General features: G+C 38.0%; 1 protein-coding gene across 1 annotated transcript; it reads right to left on the bottom strand.

The window, feature by feature from the left end:
- Positions 1–212: 212 nt before the first annotated feature.
- Positions 213–17,919, bottom strand: CMC2 (C-X9-C motif containing 2). Its single transcript, XM_075434046.1, has 4 exons — positions 17,785–17,919; positions 10,864–11,000; positions 6,567–6,638; positions 213–4,021 (listed from the first exon to the last, which is right to left on the bottom strand). The coding sequence occupies exons 2-4, from the start codon at positions 10,942–10,944 to the stop codon at positions 3,947–3,949; spliced, it is 228 nt and encodes a 75-aa protein (XP_075290161.1). The 5' UTR covers positions 10,945–11,000; positions 17,785–17,919; the 3' UTR covers positions 213–3,946.
- Between the last annotated feature and the right edge of the window lie 133 nt (positions 17,920–18,052).

Genomic DNA, 18,052 nt, shown 5'->3' with positions numbered 1-18,052 from the left:
ACAAGTGTTAATAGTTCATTTTTAATTAAACTGTCAGATTCTGATATCCTAGTTTTCCTGTTGTTCACATCACTTTTGGTATTCCACCTAAAATGAAATGTGAAATGTGTTTTCACTTATGTCAGAAAGATTTTATATTAGATGTCAGGCATTGTTTTAAAGCACGGGAAGTCGCCATGATAAGAAACGCCTGATTGTTGAAGACACTTTATTCATGTTGTGTAGAGCTTTAGCAAAGTGTGTAACACATTGGAAATATTCATTACAATGATTCACAATTACAGTAGGCATAACTAACTTTTCAGTTCGATATTTCAGTAATAGTAATAGTAATCATTCCTGTGGAGTGTGTACCAAGACTGTACTTCTTACAGGGTTCTTTTTGAGTACACCCTGATTTCAGGAAGTTACACACGCCTATAAAATTCACAAACAACTCATCACTGTGTTTGAGAGCAATTACCCCAACTGTTTGACTAACCAGTGTCTCAGCTGGGAATTGGATAGCAAAAAGTGGCTAGAACACTCACAGGATGACAGACCTCACCCACATTGTACAAATGGTCAGCAAGGTCTAGAAACTACAGGTAGTCTTTATCTGCAACATTTCCAGACAGAGTGAAAGAGGGAAAGACAAACAGTATACTCGTAACGTATCAACACTCAGCGCTGCAGCTTAACAGTAGTACCAGACTCAAAACCTATTGCATAAAGAACCATGCCGATATGGCACGTTTTGGCCCCTTGATGCCAAAAAGTCCAGAAACGAAGCAGAAGAGATGCAGGCCATACATGAGATGAGATGTAAAACTGTGTAAAAAAATAGTACATGAAAGCCACTATTACAGCTTTTTACCAACTTAATCATTAATTTAACTGCAATAAAGCACAGATGAAAGTTAAACTGGATAAAGACTAGAATGTGGTGTACGGAATTCTTCTCCCCCTGTCAGTGCGGAGCCCGCAGACATATGTGCAGTAGGTGCTGCTTCTGCTCCGCTGTTGTGCTTGTGAGGCAAAGCTAGGCTGCACCAGGGCACTCACTGCAGATTAAGGGTGCCCCAAGTTAATTTATGGCAAGCTGGCCACTCAGCACTCGCTGGAATATACCTCACATTAATTTCCCCGACAGACAACTCATGTTTCAAACCATTCCTAGTAGAATTGAGCACCAGTATGGTGATCTTTGCAGGCAGAGCCTAACACCAGAGCAAGAATCAGCCCTGCTGTACTTACATTATGCTGCTGCTATTCAGCCAAATAGCTTTCCTTCTACTGAAAAAAAAAAGAAAAAAAGGAAAACAAGATGTCAGTATTTCATTTCCCAGCAACAGATAGTACACTAGTGATAGTGTTACTGGGTGTTCCTGGTAGAGCTGGAGGGATTTTGCTGGGTAGTTACCACTCTGTACTCCTCCTGTCCATGTATTCTAGACTTGTTGTGCTTCAATACAAAAAAACCTCACTGCTATGGCCAGGTCTCTATTGTAGCTGCCCTTTCCGTTTATATTTCCCCCTTCTCCAGTTTCCCACATGAAGTGCCCAAGAGCTTCTCACACATGATGCAAAAGAAAATTCCATGAAATTTCTTTTTTTCTTCTCCCTCAAACTTGCTCTTTCAGAAAGAACAATGGGGAAGATGCTTCTATACACAAATGATATTACAATAAAGTGTCTTCAGATTCCTTCTAGATAAGCTTTATTTAACCCAACACATTCCCAATTCACCATTCAGCTCACTTTAGGAAAAAAAAAACAAAACACATTTACCATTTCACCCTTACTCTCTTTCTCTGTCAGATAAACCACAAGTATTATTACACTACTGTTGCTGAGCTCCAAGATCAAATTAGCAACATAACCCCTCTCAAAAAAAAAAAAAAAAGAATGAACAAAACCACGGGAATCAATGGGCGATCTCATATCACACTACTAGTGGGCAATTAGCAAAGGGAAACAGAAGGATGAATGTGAGCATACTATCACTAGGTAAACAAAGTTTATCTGTAAAATAGATTTATTGCTAAATGTAGTCCAAAGTATCAATAGAAATTGTGCTAGCCATTTGGTCTTTCATTCATCAAGCACACTGATCTTTGATAACCTGATTCTGACTAATGAGCTGTGGTAAGTAGCTCTTGGATTCTTATTTTGTTGCTATTCTAGTGAAAGATCTGGACTCACAGAAGCCGATGAAAGAAAAGCTTCAGTGTTTCTGCACTCAGATATCAGCTTCTCAACCTAATCTCTAGGACAATTCTCAATTTATTTATTTACTTAAAGATTACAAGCATCACCAAATCCTATTTAAGAGCTTGCCTGAAGTAGATTTTGTCATCACAAATGGAAGAAGGATCAAGGATGCAGACTTCCCAGTTAGATAACTGCACTATAAAGTACTCTTCAAAAGTGTTCTGAAGAGTATCAATAAAAAGACTGCACCACTTCCAACCACCCAAGTATTTGATTCAAATAATGAATGCATCACTTACTTGTTCTAAGAAACCAGACAGCACGTCAAAAGACACAGAAACAATTTCTTCAGTTTTTCTTGGAACTTCACTGGAAATGTTTGTGGTTAAGTTTTACCAATTTAACTGGGTCCATCCAGGTATTGAAAAATAAGTAAAATTGTTCATCTAACTAATCTTTCAAAATAGATCACAAAATACAGTTTCTTCCAAAACCAGGTGCATGTACTAATTTCAAGATTGAGTGTCAACAACAGTTCTTACAACAAAGCACAGAGTTCATTGTAGAATAGGCACTCTTTTTTCAAACGGTTTCAAGACATTTAGTGTATTTGGCTCAAAAAAAAGTATTTTTTTTAAATAGTCTTTTGCTGCTAGGCAGAACAGAAAAGTCATTTAAAAATAAGGTGAATCCAGCAGACATCCAGAGAACCAGCTCCATCACTGCACAAACTAACATCTTTTAATATCAGATCTTCTGAATTCAGGGACTTGCTGATGACTTTCTGCAGTTTGATAGCAAATAAACAGTTCTTGTAGGCTAACGAGGCAACTCGGTTAACACAATACTGGTTGACTTGCCTAACTGAAAGGCAAGTTACACTTTACTGCAACTTCAATGTGAGTTTTCCTTCAGCAGCAATAATCGTAACTTGACTTCACATTTGTACCAGAGCATGTGGAAGAACTATTTAGCTTGTATTTTTGGCAGCGCTCCTCTTCAAAAATCACTCAGCACACATTGATTGTACTCAACAAAAATCAAAGCAATGCTTTGTAAATCCCTGGAAATGTTCCATTCTGAATTTCTAAAGCCGCTTGCTTTGGGTATGATGAACAAATTGTCTTACAACAGTCTACACTGTACATACGGTTGGCAGGAAGGATTTTTAATCTTCTCAGTGGAAGATAGTAGTTTCATCATTTTAGTCCCAATAAAAATACTAGAACTCCAATTATTACTTGATAGGCAATTTCCAATTTCAAGCCACATCTGTTTAAAATTTCTTTTTGCTAATTCATTTAAGCAATGTTATCACAGCACTACAAAGAATGATGGATCACTCAGTGTTTTGCAAGGAAAAAAAAAAGAGATGAAAGAGAAACTGCTAGACACAACAAAATAAATGCAACTCAACACAAGGTAGGGAATATAGCAGCCTTGAATACGTAATATTCCACACACACCGATTCCTCATTACTTAACAATCGTAACAAAACTATGCCCGAACAAAGACTTGCCACAATAGTTATCTTTTAGAGGTCAACAACTCACTGAAGTTGTGAGTGATCATTTATTATATTTATTTTTTCCCACATTGTTTGCCTTGCTGGGAATGAGTATGGTTTTGGTGCGTTTATTTTTTCACTATTTCACAAACCACAGGCTGAGCGTCGGTGATGTGAAAGAAGTATTCTATCAACTTCCATCTGAGTGTCCCTACTGAGATGCAGCTGTCCAACCACAGTACAGCTCACTGCTCCGAGTTTTTGTGAGCATTAATTAGCTTCCGTCGCATCTCCTGGTTCCTGGCCCTGTTTTCTTCATACTGGAAGACAGATAAGGAAATTAATGAATCAGCTGTTATCATTAAACGGATAAGTCAAATTTAAAAGTGTAGAGTGCTTTTATTACTCAGGAACAGACACAATATCTTTGACATGCATTAGAAATGCAGTTCTTGTTAATATCTATATATTGGTTCATTTCTACTTTGAAATTAACATTTATTTGATTAAAATATATGTTTCTAACTTTGAGGTTATTAAGCTAAAGAGTATTAGAACATACTAATAAAGAAAATTCAGTTAATCTTATGAAGGAACTTAATTACACAGCCATCTTACATATGACAGCTACACTTCGCAACTAGGAAAAAAGTTGCACTGGTGCTATTCTAGAGCACAGGTCAGGCTCTTTTCCTTTTAAAAGATACTGATTAATGTAAGTGTGTCTGCCTCCCAAAACATGAATTTGTCATCACAGACTTCACCTATTTTTGATCCTGCTCATTAATTATATGCACAGATAAAGTAGGATAACAAGATGAAAGGAACAAAGGCAAATTTGGGTTGAATGAGGATAAGGCATTTTCAGGTTTTTAGGGTTTAGGAAAGAAATGCAACAGCGACGGGACTCCAATGTAAAAGAGAATCCAGAAAGCCTTCACAGTTTAGATACACGCAGAAGACCATGCTTTCAGGTATGCCCCTGCACTAGCAAAAACCTGAAGAGCGTAACTTTCTGTCATGCAGCCAAAAAGGAAACCTTGTGATCGCTAAAACAAATGAAAAATTAAAAATCAGTGCATGATTTGGTATGTATTTAATGAGAAACAAACTATTCTTGGCCTTAAGTTAGAGCATATATTTGTTCAATTTTTTTAATAATTGGTATCAAGAATAAAACCCAAGTAAGCCACAAATACTCAATTCTTTATATATTTTTTTAATAATTGGTATCAAGAATAAAACCCAAGTAAGCCACAAACACTCAACTCTTTATATAATGTAATGATCTACTAAGGAGATCGATTTTTGAAAGGATTTGCAGTTTTTCACTCATTATACTGATCGGTCTATAACCAAAATAATAGCCCAAAACATTATTTAAGATTTATAGAATGTTTAACTTTTTCCCACGCCAATATTTAATTTTTCAATAACCATCCATGTTTTTACATAGAATGAGAACAATTGATCTTTAAAAGCTACATCTGTACCTATTCTATACTCGTTAACAGCCATTCAGGGGCTTCTAAGTAATGGCATATCAATGTAGCCATATTTCAAGATGGCAGACAAATATAGCCATCAAGAACTCCTTTTACAGAATCACAGAATGTTCGGGGTTGGAAGGGACCTCTGTGGGTCATCTAGTCCAACCCCCCTGCCGAAGCAGGGTCACCTACAGCAGGCTGCACAGGACCTTGTCCAGGCGGGCCTTGAATATCTCCAGAGAAGGAGACTCCACAACCTCCCTGGGCAGCCTGTTCCAGTGCTCCGTCACCCTCAGAGGGAAGAAGTTCTTCCTCATGTTCAGATGGAACTTCCTGTGCTTCAGTTTGTGCCCATTGCCCCTTGTCCTGTCGCTGGGCACCACTGAAAAGAGTCTGGCCCCATCCTCCTGACACCCACCCTTCAGATATTTATAAGCATTTATAAGGTCCCCTCGCAGCGTTCTCTTCTTCAGGCTGAACAAGCCCAGCTCCCTTTAATGTAAAGGCTTCAATGGAACAGAGAAAAATAAGATTATATGGAAAGAAACTTTACTTCATTGTTTTCCAGATCTGTGTGACAGTTTTTAACAGGGGGCGGGGGGAAGGGTATTTGACACAAGCAGATGACATTAATTCCCATAGACTGACAAAGGGAAAAGAGGGGGCCCAAACTGTTCTGGCTATCATGCACTTGAAGTTTCCCTTTTTGAACAAGATTGTGAAATTTATTTCAAAATTAGTAAGACAATTTCAAGTTAAAAGGTGTGTGCAAAGTTTGTTTATGTGTTCTGTTCACAAATACAAAGACCAACTGATACTCTTCTGAAATTGTGCCCATTAGCTCATTAATGTACTTAAACTCCTCGAGTCTTCCATTCCTTGGTATCTGCAGATGTAGTACGGCAATCAGCAGGTCCTCAGCAGCAGTATTTCCATTTAGGGCCTAACTCAGCAACTCATCAAGTAGTCTCAGTCAGCATAACTGACTTCAGTAACAAGTGTCACTCATGCAGAAGTGACCACTACTGCTTTACAGTCTATTCTGTGTGAATACCACTACCAAAAAAAAATTAATAAAAAATCAGAAGCAATCTGTGAAGTGTCAGTGCCTATTTACAATATTTGTTCCGTTAAAATGTGTGTTTGCCTATTTATGTATATCCAAAAATAGACCATGCCATTTGTTAAAGCCAGACTTTACCAGACAAAATTATCAAACAAAGATTAAATTTCGTCTCAAATGCCCACTCCAGAATATGCCTAAATTTCAAGGCCTGTTTGTTGATTTGTACTGCTTAGTGAAAAGCAAGTCTGTTTCTATCCCATGAACTCTTTTTTTATTAAGCATTTAACTCATAGTAAATTTGTTTCTTACCTCTTTCTTTAAGCACTTCCGCATCTCACGGTCAATATCATTGCAATGGCCAAAAAATTTCAAAATGTTGTGCTGATAAATTAGGGAGAGAAAAAAAAATTTACAATTCAAAGGTTTCTTCCTCTGAAGCTCTGAATTTCTTAGAAATCACTTGCATTTTACAACATATCCTGGTCTTCTTTTCCTTTTCTCTTTTTGTGAAAAATTATGCTTTGTAACTTCTTTACTGAGTAGCTAGAGGTTAGAGTTACTCCTGAACCTGATTGGAACCACGCCCACCTTGCTGGAAGTTGAAAGTACTCACTATATTGTATAACCAGACAAAAATAGGACACCTAACCTGAATGTCTAAATATAGAATGTGTATTTTATTGATCTAGGACTCAGTCATACAACTTTCACTCACACTAGCTTGAATAATGTACAAAAAATAAGTATTCTGGACTCCAGTTTGTGATATAGAAAGATGTAGGGAGATCTACAGGCATCCTGGAGGCAGTGTCCTCTGTGCTTTTGTTTTCATTATATCTTCATGACCTAGAGTGGCAAAGGACTTGATGCTCCATCATCCCAACCACACGAAGAATGTGTTGTTAGTCCAGAAGATGCAGACACTGGGCTTAAATGACTGAAATGTTAGAACTAATATAAAAAAATGGGGGATTAAGTTTCTCCGGATCTTGAGGTTAATAAATGAGATACATTTATCATCTTTATGACACAGCTCAACTGTGGGCCTTACGCATACTGAAGTGTTACTTAGTTTCTGAAAAATGCCAGGCCTTGTCCTCACAAAGGCATCCCACAGCTAGCCTCATAATATTCCCCATAAAATCTGTCCCCTTAGCCAGGATTTCAGAAGTGATTTCTTATTATCAGACATCAAATCACTCCCAGAATACATTCTTCTAAAAGGACTACCTTTTCAGAGTGATTCTTCCTACCATGTCACAGAATCTGGCAGCAGAGCACGCAAGCAATTCAGAAGACCCAAAGGAGTGGAGGTTTTAGTAGATATTTATAGCTGTACAATCAAGAGAGACAATTTGACCAATCTTGCATAGAACTAATGACTTGGGGGGGGGGGGGGGAAGACCATGAGAACAAAACAGATGAGAATGAAGTTACTTTCAAATTTCAGAGGGAAACCTGTGTATATTTCTGTAGCTGATGAGCAGTAGATGGATTTATACAATACAGGAACACTATTAAGAATTCAAACAGTGGAGAACGTTTCAGCCAATAGAACATGACTGAAAGTAGGAGTGGGTTAATAAAGATTATGACAAACACTTAACTATAGCAGTGCTATAATTAGCTTGTTTATACCTCTCTGCTTTATAAAGGGCATCAGATTACACTCTGAAGCAGTTGCATGTGATAAATGGTCACTTTACTGCAAACTGATCTTGCTTTTACAACATTTTCATTTTAGCTAATACAGATTTAATTTTGTATTCTATTCCCATGCCTGCATGTTAAATTTCAAGGTGAGCGCCCACGTTTCAAGCTAAGGCCACTCTTGCTAGTGAATACAGTGAGCTGAATCTATGTTTATTTAGCCAGATTCCTAAGATGTTGACTTTTTGACTCAGATTATGAAGGAAAAAGAATCAGATTCTCAAAAAACAGTTATTACACCTATTACAGTGATACAATTGCAAGATAATACGCATTTATTTAAGCTGCCATCTATAAAAATAAATCTCTTTAAAGCATACACTTGGCACCAAGTGGTGGTGGTAAAAAAAAAAAAAAATCAAAATAATGACATCAGATAGGAATCGCATTTAACCTCTCCATGCTAGATGCAAAACTTAATACAATTGGCAGGTTCTAGATTAGGAATAAAGTAAATGAAATTGACTTTTGTGAAAATGGACACACAGGACACCCAATTAAAAAATCATGCTTTTCATCCCTCAGGAATATTAATTTAATGAAGATTCTTAGGACATTTTGGCATTATAACAAAACAGCAGGTAGTCACTGACAACTTACTAAGATCACTGATTTTTTCAGATTTCAGTGACTTCAATTTTAAAGGAATATTTTAGTACAATCCCCTTGAATCTTAAATGAAAAGGTATTGCTTCCTTTCAACTGGGCGCAAAAGAAGCCATCTTCACCCCTTCTGTTCTGAGACTGCTAGCACATACATTCTCATATTGAGCACAAGACTGACAAAAATAATCCCTCTTCATGTAAAGATCAACTTCAAACAAACCCAAGAGAATATAATCCTGTGCATGACTATTATTGCTGTTCCTAGTGCCTTCATAAGTCAAACTGGCCACAGATTCCTCTGAATCACTTGCTGCCAAGGAATTCAAGTACACTTTTTAGTACCAGTTCCTTCTTAAACTCAATGTAGTCTAATGAGCTACATTATACAAAAAGCCTATGATGCTCGTATATTAACATTCATTTTTATTTAAAAAAAAAAAAAACAAAAAAAGAAAACCAGTCAACCATTACTTTCAAGTAGTAAATGAGCATTTCCAGATTCTCTGGCCAAAGCACAGAAAGGCCAGCTATGTATGTACCAAAAAAATCTGAGTGTATTTTCTTTCCTGATTGGATTTGTTTTCACATTTATGAAAAATCAGTGACAACATTTTAATTTTGTATTGCCTATAGAAGTTTTAGTCTCCTCTTAACTGACAGTCATTTTATTTGGCAATTCTTTTGATACTATGATAGTTAATGTACAAGGAGAGTCTTCTCAATTTTAGTAACTGAACACTTGTAGCTACAATACAACATTACAGTTGTTTCCAAAATCAATTACAAAAAAAAAAAAAAAAAAGAAAGTCGCTACAATCTCTCTAACTACCTAAAGTATTTTTAGACAAATGAAAATTTTAGAAGAAAAGCATAACTCTTATACTCAATACAACTTTTAGTTTTAAAGCTTGGGGATGTTCTGTACAAGAACTTTGTATCTTCGGTTTAAAAAAATTTAGACAGTGCATATGCACAGACAGGCGATGGCATGGGAAGTACCACATATGAGATGGCATCAACAGATTCCAGCATGCTTACATTTCAAGATGTAGTACTACAAGTGCCGACAAAAACCAATTATATGTAGCTGAACAAACCCAGTACAGCATGCTCATTGCAAGTGAATTTCAGTATTAAAAGCCTGCTGCCTTCATTGTTGCAATTTAGAAACCATAAGAAGGTTTGGTACCGCAGATGATGTTAGTCTGGCTACTTTAAAATTTGCAAAAATGTTATTTTCTTTCATACAAAACATTAATCTCTCACATTTTGTGTATTCTCAGCCTTATTTTTCTTTCTGTAATGACTTTCGCAAAGAAAAATTCAGAATTCTGCTCAAAACAGTAAAGCTAACATATTTATTGTCTTATTTATGGATAACTGAATTACGAAAAAGTATAAACATCACATCTGAACATGGAGGTGAAAATATTGGAGATTGCATGTAATGGTCTAAACCATTGTTTTCACATTCGTATTCAACGTTTAAATACATTTTTGTCTCAGTGGAAACTATGAAATTGAACTTTTTATGCACTAATACAGAAATATATCTGTACAGAACATCTATTTAGAGTATACGAGAGAACTGGGAAAATAATTAACAATATTGCAACAATGCTGCACATGTCTTAGCTTTCATTGCAGGCGATGACTCTTCCACATCTAGAGGCTTACTATAGAGCAAATTAAAACCAAAGTTTTTAAAGGAAATGAAGATTCTATCTTTTTGAAGCAATGAAGAGCCTTAAGAAGCATGAAGACATTTTGGCATTTTACATCCTTGGGTAGGTGCCTATTAAGAAGATGGAAGTCAAACCGTAATTCGCATTTAGCTCTCCAAGCACTGAACGCAAGGCGTGCTGCATGCCCGGATCCCTGTCAACACATCTGCTTATAGACTGAAGCATCTGCCCACTGGACAGCTGGAAGATGGAAATGCTGTGAGTGTACAAAAAGAGGGCATCTGAAGTTTCTTTTATTACTGTTTTTTGAGGGGCACACAGCACTAAAAGGTGCAGAAGTTATTTCAATTGTTAGAATAAGTCCACACTTGTCAAGCTGTAGCCACAGGAAATTTGAAGGCATGCTTTGTTTCCTAAAGAAATCACTGGTAAAATTTTACACACAGTCGTTGGATACCTCTTCAGTGAAAACATACTAGCTACATTTCACGGCTGTTCTGCCTAGAGGAGGTTTTTCTCTCTGTGATCATATAATATTCTCACTAATTTATCTGACACTCATCTCCCCAACCCACCCACTCTTTTTTCTGCTCAAAACTCCTTACCTCTTTGTGACACTTCTTGAGCAGACTGATAACTAGGTTACATTCTTCAGTGTGCAGATGAGGAGACAGGTCTGGATGCATCTTTAGTTAGGGATAATTTTAGTAGTACAAGGGGAAGAGTCTGAAAAAGCTTCCACCTGCCAACATTAAAATACGAAAGTATAACTAGGAAGTTTCAGTTAACCACTTAAGATATTATCACACAGTATTATTTTAACAAAAAAAAATTTCAGATCAAAATGCAACTTAATATGTATAATTTATATTACACAGTTAAAGCAATTAAAACCAGCACATAACTTTTCTTCTACACAGCCTAAGCGTTAAAAGTTAACTAAAAGTTTATGTTCTTTGCTATCATAGACATAAGCATGCATTTGGGATGTTAATTTTCAGGGACTCCCTAGCAGCATTAATCTTTCTTGAGTTGCAGATTATCTTTTGCTTGCCTATTTCAGTTTTTTTTCTTCTAGCTTTAAAAAAGCTACGTATATGTAATTTTATTTCTACCTTATACAAAGATGGATCAGAATAGGAAGCACAATGATATTTCATTACAGCACTCTGAGAACTGGCATCTTTTTTAGCTATCTACATGCTTTTTAAAAAATACTCATCCAAAGCATTGATCAAAAACCAGTACTTCATCACTTCATCAAAACAATAATATTTTTTTTAATTATGCCCAATTGGAATGTCCCTTCTTTCAACTTCACATTGTTGTCTTTTGCCCTGTCACTGTGCTCCTCTGAAAAGCATCCAGATCTGCCTTCTACATGAATCCCCCACTCCTTCAGGTAGCGGAAGACAGCATTTAGGTTTCACTCCAGTCTTCTCTTTCGAATGCTGAAGCAGCCCAGCTCCCTTAACCTTGATGCACATGCCAGCTGCTCCACTCTCTTGACCCTATGAGTCTCCACTTTACTGGACTTGTTTTTTTAATATCTCAGTTAGACTGTGGGACCCAAAGATGAACACGGTATTTCAGATGTGGCCTCACGACTGCCAAGAAGGGAATAGTGATAACTTCCCCTGACCCACTAGCCCCACAGCCCGGTATGCTGTTAGCATCTGTTGCCGCAAGGGTGCAGTGCTAAATCGTGTTTTAACTTCATGTCGACCAGGAGCCCCTGGTCATTTTCTCCAGGGTTCGGTGGGACGGGACCAAACTTCCTTCTAGAAATAAATTTTTATATTACTTCCCATTTAAAAAAAAATATTCCCAGAAGTAATTTTCAAGATTTTTTGTTGAAAAGGATGAAAGTGTCATATGATAACGGCTGAAATAAGATAACATCTTTGTTGTGGAAGATCACCAGGGAGGGAAGAAGAAACAGTCCAGTCCATACCAGGACAAATGGGTTCATCTTGACAAAATTCTGCTTGTATGACCCATACTGCCACTGCATCAAAGAGATTACTTTTTTGTTTGTTTACTTAGCATTTTGTCATTCACCCTCCTCCCAAAGAGATCGCCTTTCTAGCTCCAATACACCAGCGAAATACCACTACAGCTTGTCCTAAGTTGCCATCACTGTTTTAACACTCCAGCTCAACAGATAAGCTAAGTCAATGGTCAAATTTTGCAAGCACAAAATCCCAATATCCAGCTGCAGTGCTGGCAGGTATTATCTACACTGCTATTCCAAGAATACTCAAGTGAATATATTTGGCTTGAAGAGGTATGCACACTAACTTACCCAGTATTTCCCATTGTGTTCATCTTAACAAGAGTTACAGTCCCACAAGCAAACAAAATTTAAAAAAAAACAAAAATATTTAAAAGCCTCTTGAGACCCATGAGAATATGTTCCACATAGTGTTGCAAACACATGTAGTAATTTCTTTAAAAAATCTCCGCCATACTACCTGGAAGTCTAATATTACACTAATATACTCTTAGCACAGAAGAAGTTGGAAACCGTACAAGTTGCTTAAGCATTCTGTTCAACAAATTAACAAATGAACTCTTAGAAATATGACAGCAGGAGCATGACTGTAACAGCAAAGTGATTAAGAACCCTGCTGTGTTATTGCCACCAGCTTTTGATTGCATGCCACACAAAGTCAATATGTTTTAAATTTATCAGTAGATTTTTTTGATAGTACTAGACTTGAGAGGGTGACCTGCTCAATGACTGCGCATTACTTTAACGTATGAACCCAGCTGATTATTAAATCTCTTCATCATTCAGCCTCCGACCGCTCTTCCTAAAACTGCCACTTGAGCTGGCTGTCTCAGAAGGAGAAAGCAAGATGAATGCTCTAGTGAAATAGGTAGCACGCACATCAGTGCAGGCCAGAAAGTCAAAGTGAGCATTTCAAGGGAAGAGTCACTCTTTCTAAACTAAGATTAGTAATCACTGCCATTGTTTACAAAATTATTCTCCGATAAAGAGGATAAAAGCTATCAATACCACAAATAGATAGGTGAGTATATTTCATCAATTAAAAGCCTTCTAACGACTCAAATGAATTTTGCAATGGTACCTCTTGCAGGACAGACGCTACAAATCAGAGGTCCTAACTGTCACACCAGTTCACAGATGAGTACTCCTGAAATTCATTTTCAAATAACACTTAATATTAAAATCTTTCAAGTTCAATTACCAGATATGGTACTCAGTTTATGTAGGCTACGATGGATTAAAGTAACAAAGCATCTTACAGTGGTCACGGAAGGCTTAACTGGAGCCTTTAAGTACTTTCGAAGTTCGTGACTTAACAGTGTTATCAACGCTCTATTATATTTATGTTTAGGAGTGTCAGATTACACAGTGATCTATAAATGATCAGAGTAGGCTAAAATATTTTTGCTGGAGGGGAATAACTCTGACAGGTGAAAGAGTTTCAAGAATAACAAAAACGTATGAAAAAAGAACATGACGAGCTCTTGGTTTCCTTAGTTTCTTTTCAATAACGTTCTAATCTAAAGTAAAGATAACAAGTTGCCATCTTACCAGAATTTAAATCCACATGTACAGAATTTCATATAGGTGGTAGCTCATAAGGAATCTAAGTATGAAAAAATACTGAAAAAAAAAATTCACAGAAAAAGATTGGGACTAAGCAATATAAATTGCTAAAAAACTACTAACAGAAACGCTGGATAAAGAATGTCAATGTAAACATGCGTTGTGGCAGAAGAAATATTAGCAGTAAAGTAGAAGAGCAATATTAAGAAAATACAGGAATTGCTTTAGGAGGAAAATGGACTGCAAAATGCTAAGCAAACATCAATATCTGAAGCGAATATTTGGAGAGAAGTATTTAGATTAACTCTTTACATAAAGGCACTAACATATTTCACTGGCTTGCACAACAGTGGTGTGCCCTTTCATGTGTTCTATATGAGGTTTTGCGTTCTGCACAGCTTTTCCTTCCGTGTTAAAAATCACACTAGGTAGGTATCTAAATTATTTGGTTGAAATGCCTTAAGAACTAACTGCAAATTTCTACAAACTGTTACCTCTGAAGGTAGAAGACATGGATGAGGATGACTGATCTTTCAACTTCCTTAACCAGTTTCTAAATCTACACTACCCTCCATGTAAAAAAAAAAAAAAAAAAAAGAAGAAATTGTCAGGTTCCAGTATCACGTTCTGTGTAGTTTATCTCAAAGTGGGGAAAATAAGGGATGTACTAGCTTTATGGTTTCCAACATAAACCAGATTTCTTAAAAAAAAAAAAAATGGTAAATGTAGAAATTCTCTGACAATGATACTGAATTTCCAATGCTAATATTTTTGTTCAGAAAAATAATACTTATAATTCCTTGCATAAGCAATCCTGGACACTAAGCATTTCAAATTGCCAAAGACTTCCTAACAAGAATCAACATGTAAGTTATCAAGAAGTGGTACTCATCCCTAATCTAAAAGCTGGTCTATACACATGTTCAATACATTAAATATTTAATATTAAAGTGTAAAAGGAAGCTACATGTATTATGGAATTCACAATAAAACTGCAGAGCAGTTACCTATCAAAGCAGGCACAAACTAAAAGGGTGTCCCAAAAGAGCAGGCAAGAACACTGTATGCATTTCATTCGCACTCCTGTCGGACACCAGAATCCAGGACAAAGTGCCTGTTTCTCTCCACTTGCCGATTTCTCCTCCTGACCTCCTTATGGTAAATATCAGCAAGAGGACCTAGCCGTGTGGAGAAGGAAGGGGTTTGGTACCTTCCCACTTCCTTCCCAAATGAAGCAGGAGATCAGCACATGAGAAGTCCAGGGAAGTTCCTTCCCTTTTTTCTAGAATCTCCCATAAATATGAGCTAAACAGTTCCCCGATGAAAAAAAAAAAAAAAAATTAGGTTGCTTTAGTCTTGCTGATTAGCTTAATGCTTAGTATTTCCATGATTTGGGGACAACAAGGAAAGAAAGGTTTAAATCTAGATAATCATTTTCCTAAGATGCTTTTTCCATATTTCATTAAAGCATCTTAGAAAACTATTTTGTAAACCAAATTTTGATAAATTTTTCCATTTAAAAAGCTGCACACACAATTCATTTATTTTTTTCAAGTTTCTAAAGTCAAAGGTAAAAAAATAAAAATACATTCACATATTGCTCAGAAAAATGACCTCTTAAAGCAAAATACAAATCCTCATTTACCAACCCTGAAGATGAAAAATTGCACGTGAGCGCCTACATTGCTAATCAGTAATCTCCTTAACCAGAAACACAGAGCTTTCTACAGTACGACAGAACACACACATTTGCTGCAAACACTCAAATAATACCCACAAGGCGGCAGCATGACCGTGCAAACAAGAACATGTACTAACAGAGGGAAGGGCGAACAGATCTGAAAATTCCTGTAAAGCCACTGCATCAATCACCATGTGTAACGTTTACTTTTGCACTTCATGTCACTGTCTAATTTGAGTAAGATGAGACATTTTGGTTTTAAGTTCTCAATTACATAGTATTGTTCTGTTCGGCTTCGGAGAAAAATACTTACAAACAGCTCTGTTTACTCAAATCATGGGTGTTTTCTGTCAAATTACACAAAATTTTAGCATAAAAAAGGATTCAGCTCCACACCTAACTGGTTGGTGTTACCTGAAGATAATCATTCATGTCACTTCAGCAGAACTTCTACATTTCTAGTATTATCTTTCATACAGATTTTATAAATAATTTTCATTATAACAGCTTAGAATACTCAGAAGATCAGTCACACAGTGAAATGAGAAATCACAGCTGATGACCACCACTTCAAAAAGCCTAGGGAACTCTGAACTAAGGACTCTGTTTCTAGCTTTTAATAATATGGTTAACGTCTTCTAGATCAGGATATTAAAGTATCATTCTATGCTGCTATTCTTAAGGTTGTGATTAGGCACACTGAGAATGACCCCTAACTTTCCAATGTTTCCGAGAAATTTAGCCAGACACCTTCACTTTAATAAACCAAGTTTAGCTGAATCTTGTAAAAATTAGTCACCACCTCTTGAATTTCAGTCTTCAAAACTACACACTAGTTTTCCAATATTATATATTAGAATGCAGGGGAAATAATTTATATATGTACCTATGAATAGTAAGGAAATGCAAAAGAGGGGAGAAATTATGTCTAGTTCTAAAATAGCTTTATATTATATAGATTGCACTTACTTTCTCTGAACCTAAGAAATAATAATAATAAAAAAAATTTGATAAATATGATTCACACCGATTTTAACTTTTTACATGACCACATTCTGCCAACAATCCAACATCCCTCACATCAGCAGACTGAGAGCTCACCTGCTACTTTCAGTAGTATTCAGTAAAACTATCTCATACCTGATTACAAACTTGGTAAAGCAAGTTAAGAAGGTGTTAGTCCTAATGAATAAAGCAAGTTGAACGCCAACTAGAATGTCAAGTAATTTCTATAGTTTTATTTCTGGCTAAAATAAATGATCAGGTAAAGCACAATACAGACATTTCACCTCCTGGCAATTATTTCAAGTCATAGTCATACAACAAACATCAGCATTGTTACGGGACAATTAGTGGAATGCTTTTATTATAATATGCAGCAAATCGCACTGCACAATATCGCATTATATCACAAAAGATTCCTGAAGCAATCTCTTTCTCTTCCTGCTGTGTCTATGAAGACGAGACTACAGAGTCAAGAATGGCAAGACCCAGGCAGTATAACAGTACAGCACGCTGAAGATGAGGCGCTGTCACCAAATTCCTGTTTTGAAAGCTGCTCTTGTACTTCAGCTGCATCCACCAGACCAGGCTTCATTTCATCGCTATTTCATTCACTGCCCAATGAAGCAAAGAACACTATAAAACTAGTACCGCTGGCAGAACTTCCTTGCTTACTGCAGAACTGCTTTTCCCCTTCTGTGAGAAAGGGATCACGAGGATGATGCTCCCCTGATGGAAACGACAGGGCCTCATCCCTGGAGCAGCAGGACCCCCTGAGGAAAGGCACACAGCACGGGGCACGGGGCAGCCAACCTGTTAGCGTAGCACAGCTCTGCTCTCGGGTGAAAGGGGCTGCTGCACCTACACCATTACCAACGCTCACGGCAGGAGAGGGGGCCCTCTATTTTCAGTCTGTAGCTTCTCAGCGCTCCCAGGAGCCCGTAAGACAGCAACAGGACACCCGGACACAAGGGGCAGCGAGCTCAGCACAGTCACAATGGAGAGCCCCGTGTTCCCACTCAGAACAGAACTCCCTTTTAAAAGCCCTCCTTAAGCCCCGAAGGAGGATACGAGGTGAGCAGCGGGCCCCAGCCGCCGGCCCCGACCTCAGGCAGAGCACGGCACGGCACGGCTCGCCCAAAGCCAGGCGGCGGGGCCGGGCGGGAAAGCGGCGGGGAGGGCATTCCTGTGGGGACAGAAAGGAGCAACGCCGCCCGCTCGGGTTCGGGCAAAGCCTCCCCTCTCAGCCATCCTCGCACTTACTCCAGTCCCAGAGGACGAGGCCGGCACCGGGAGCAGCCCAGCAGCCGTGCAGGGCCCAGAGGAGGCGCAGGAGGGCGACCCAAGCAGACCCCACCGGAAGCCGCCTCAGCGCACCCGGCAGCCGCGGGAAGAGCCCACACGGCGCCGGCGCCAGAGGGCGGCGGGGCTGGAGGCGGGGCGCCTTGTGATTGGGTGGCTCGGGGACCGTGCGAAGTCTGATTGGACGCTTCGAAAGGTAGGCGGTTGGCGGGGCGGGCGGGAAGGAAAG

This window comes from Opisthocomus hoazin, chromosome 12 (assembly GCF_030867145.1).
Source record: "Opisthocomus hoazin isolate bOpiHoa1 chromosome 12, bOpiHoa1.hap1, whole genome shotgun sequence".
NCBI lineage: Eukaryota > Metazoa > Chordata > Aves > Opisthocomiformes > Opisthocomidae > Opisthocomus > Opisthocomus hoazin.
Note: the sequence above shows the minus strand (reverse complement) of the source record. Positions and strands in the feature narration are given on the sequence as shown.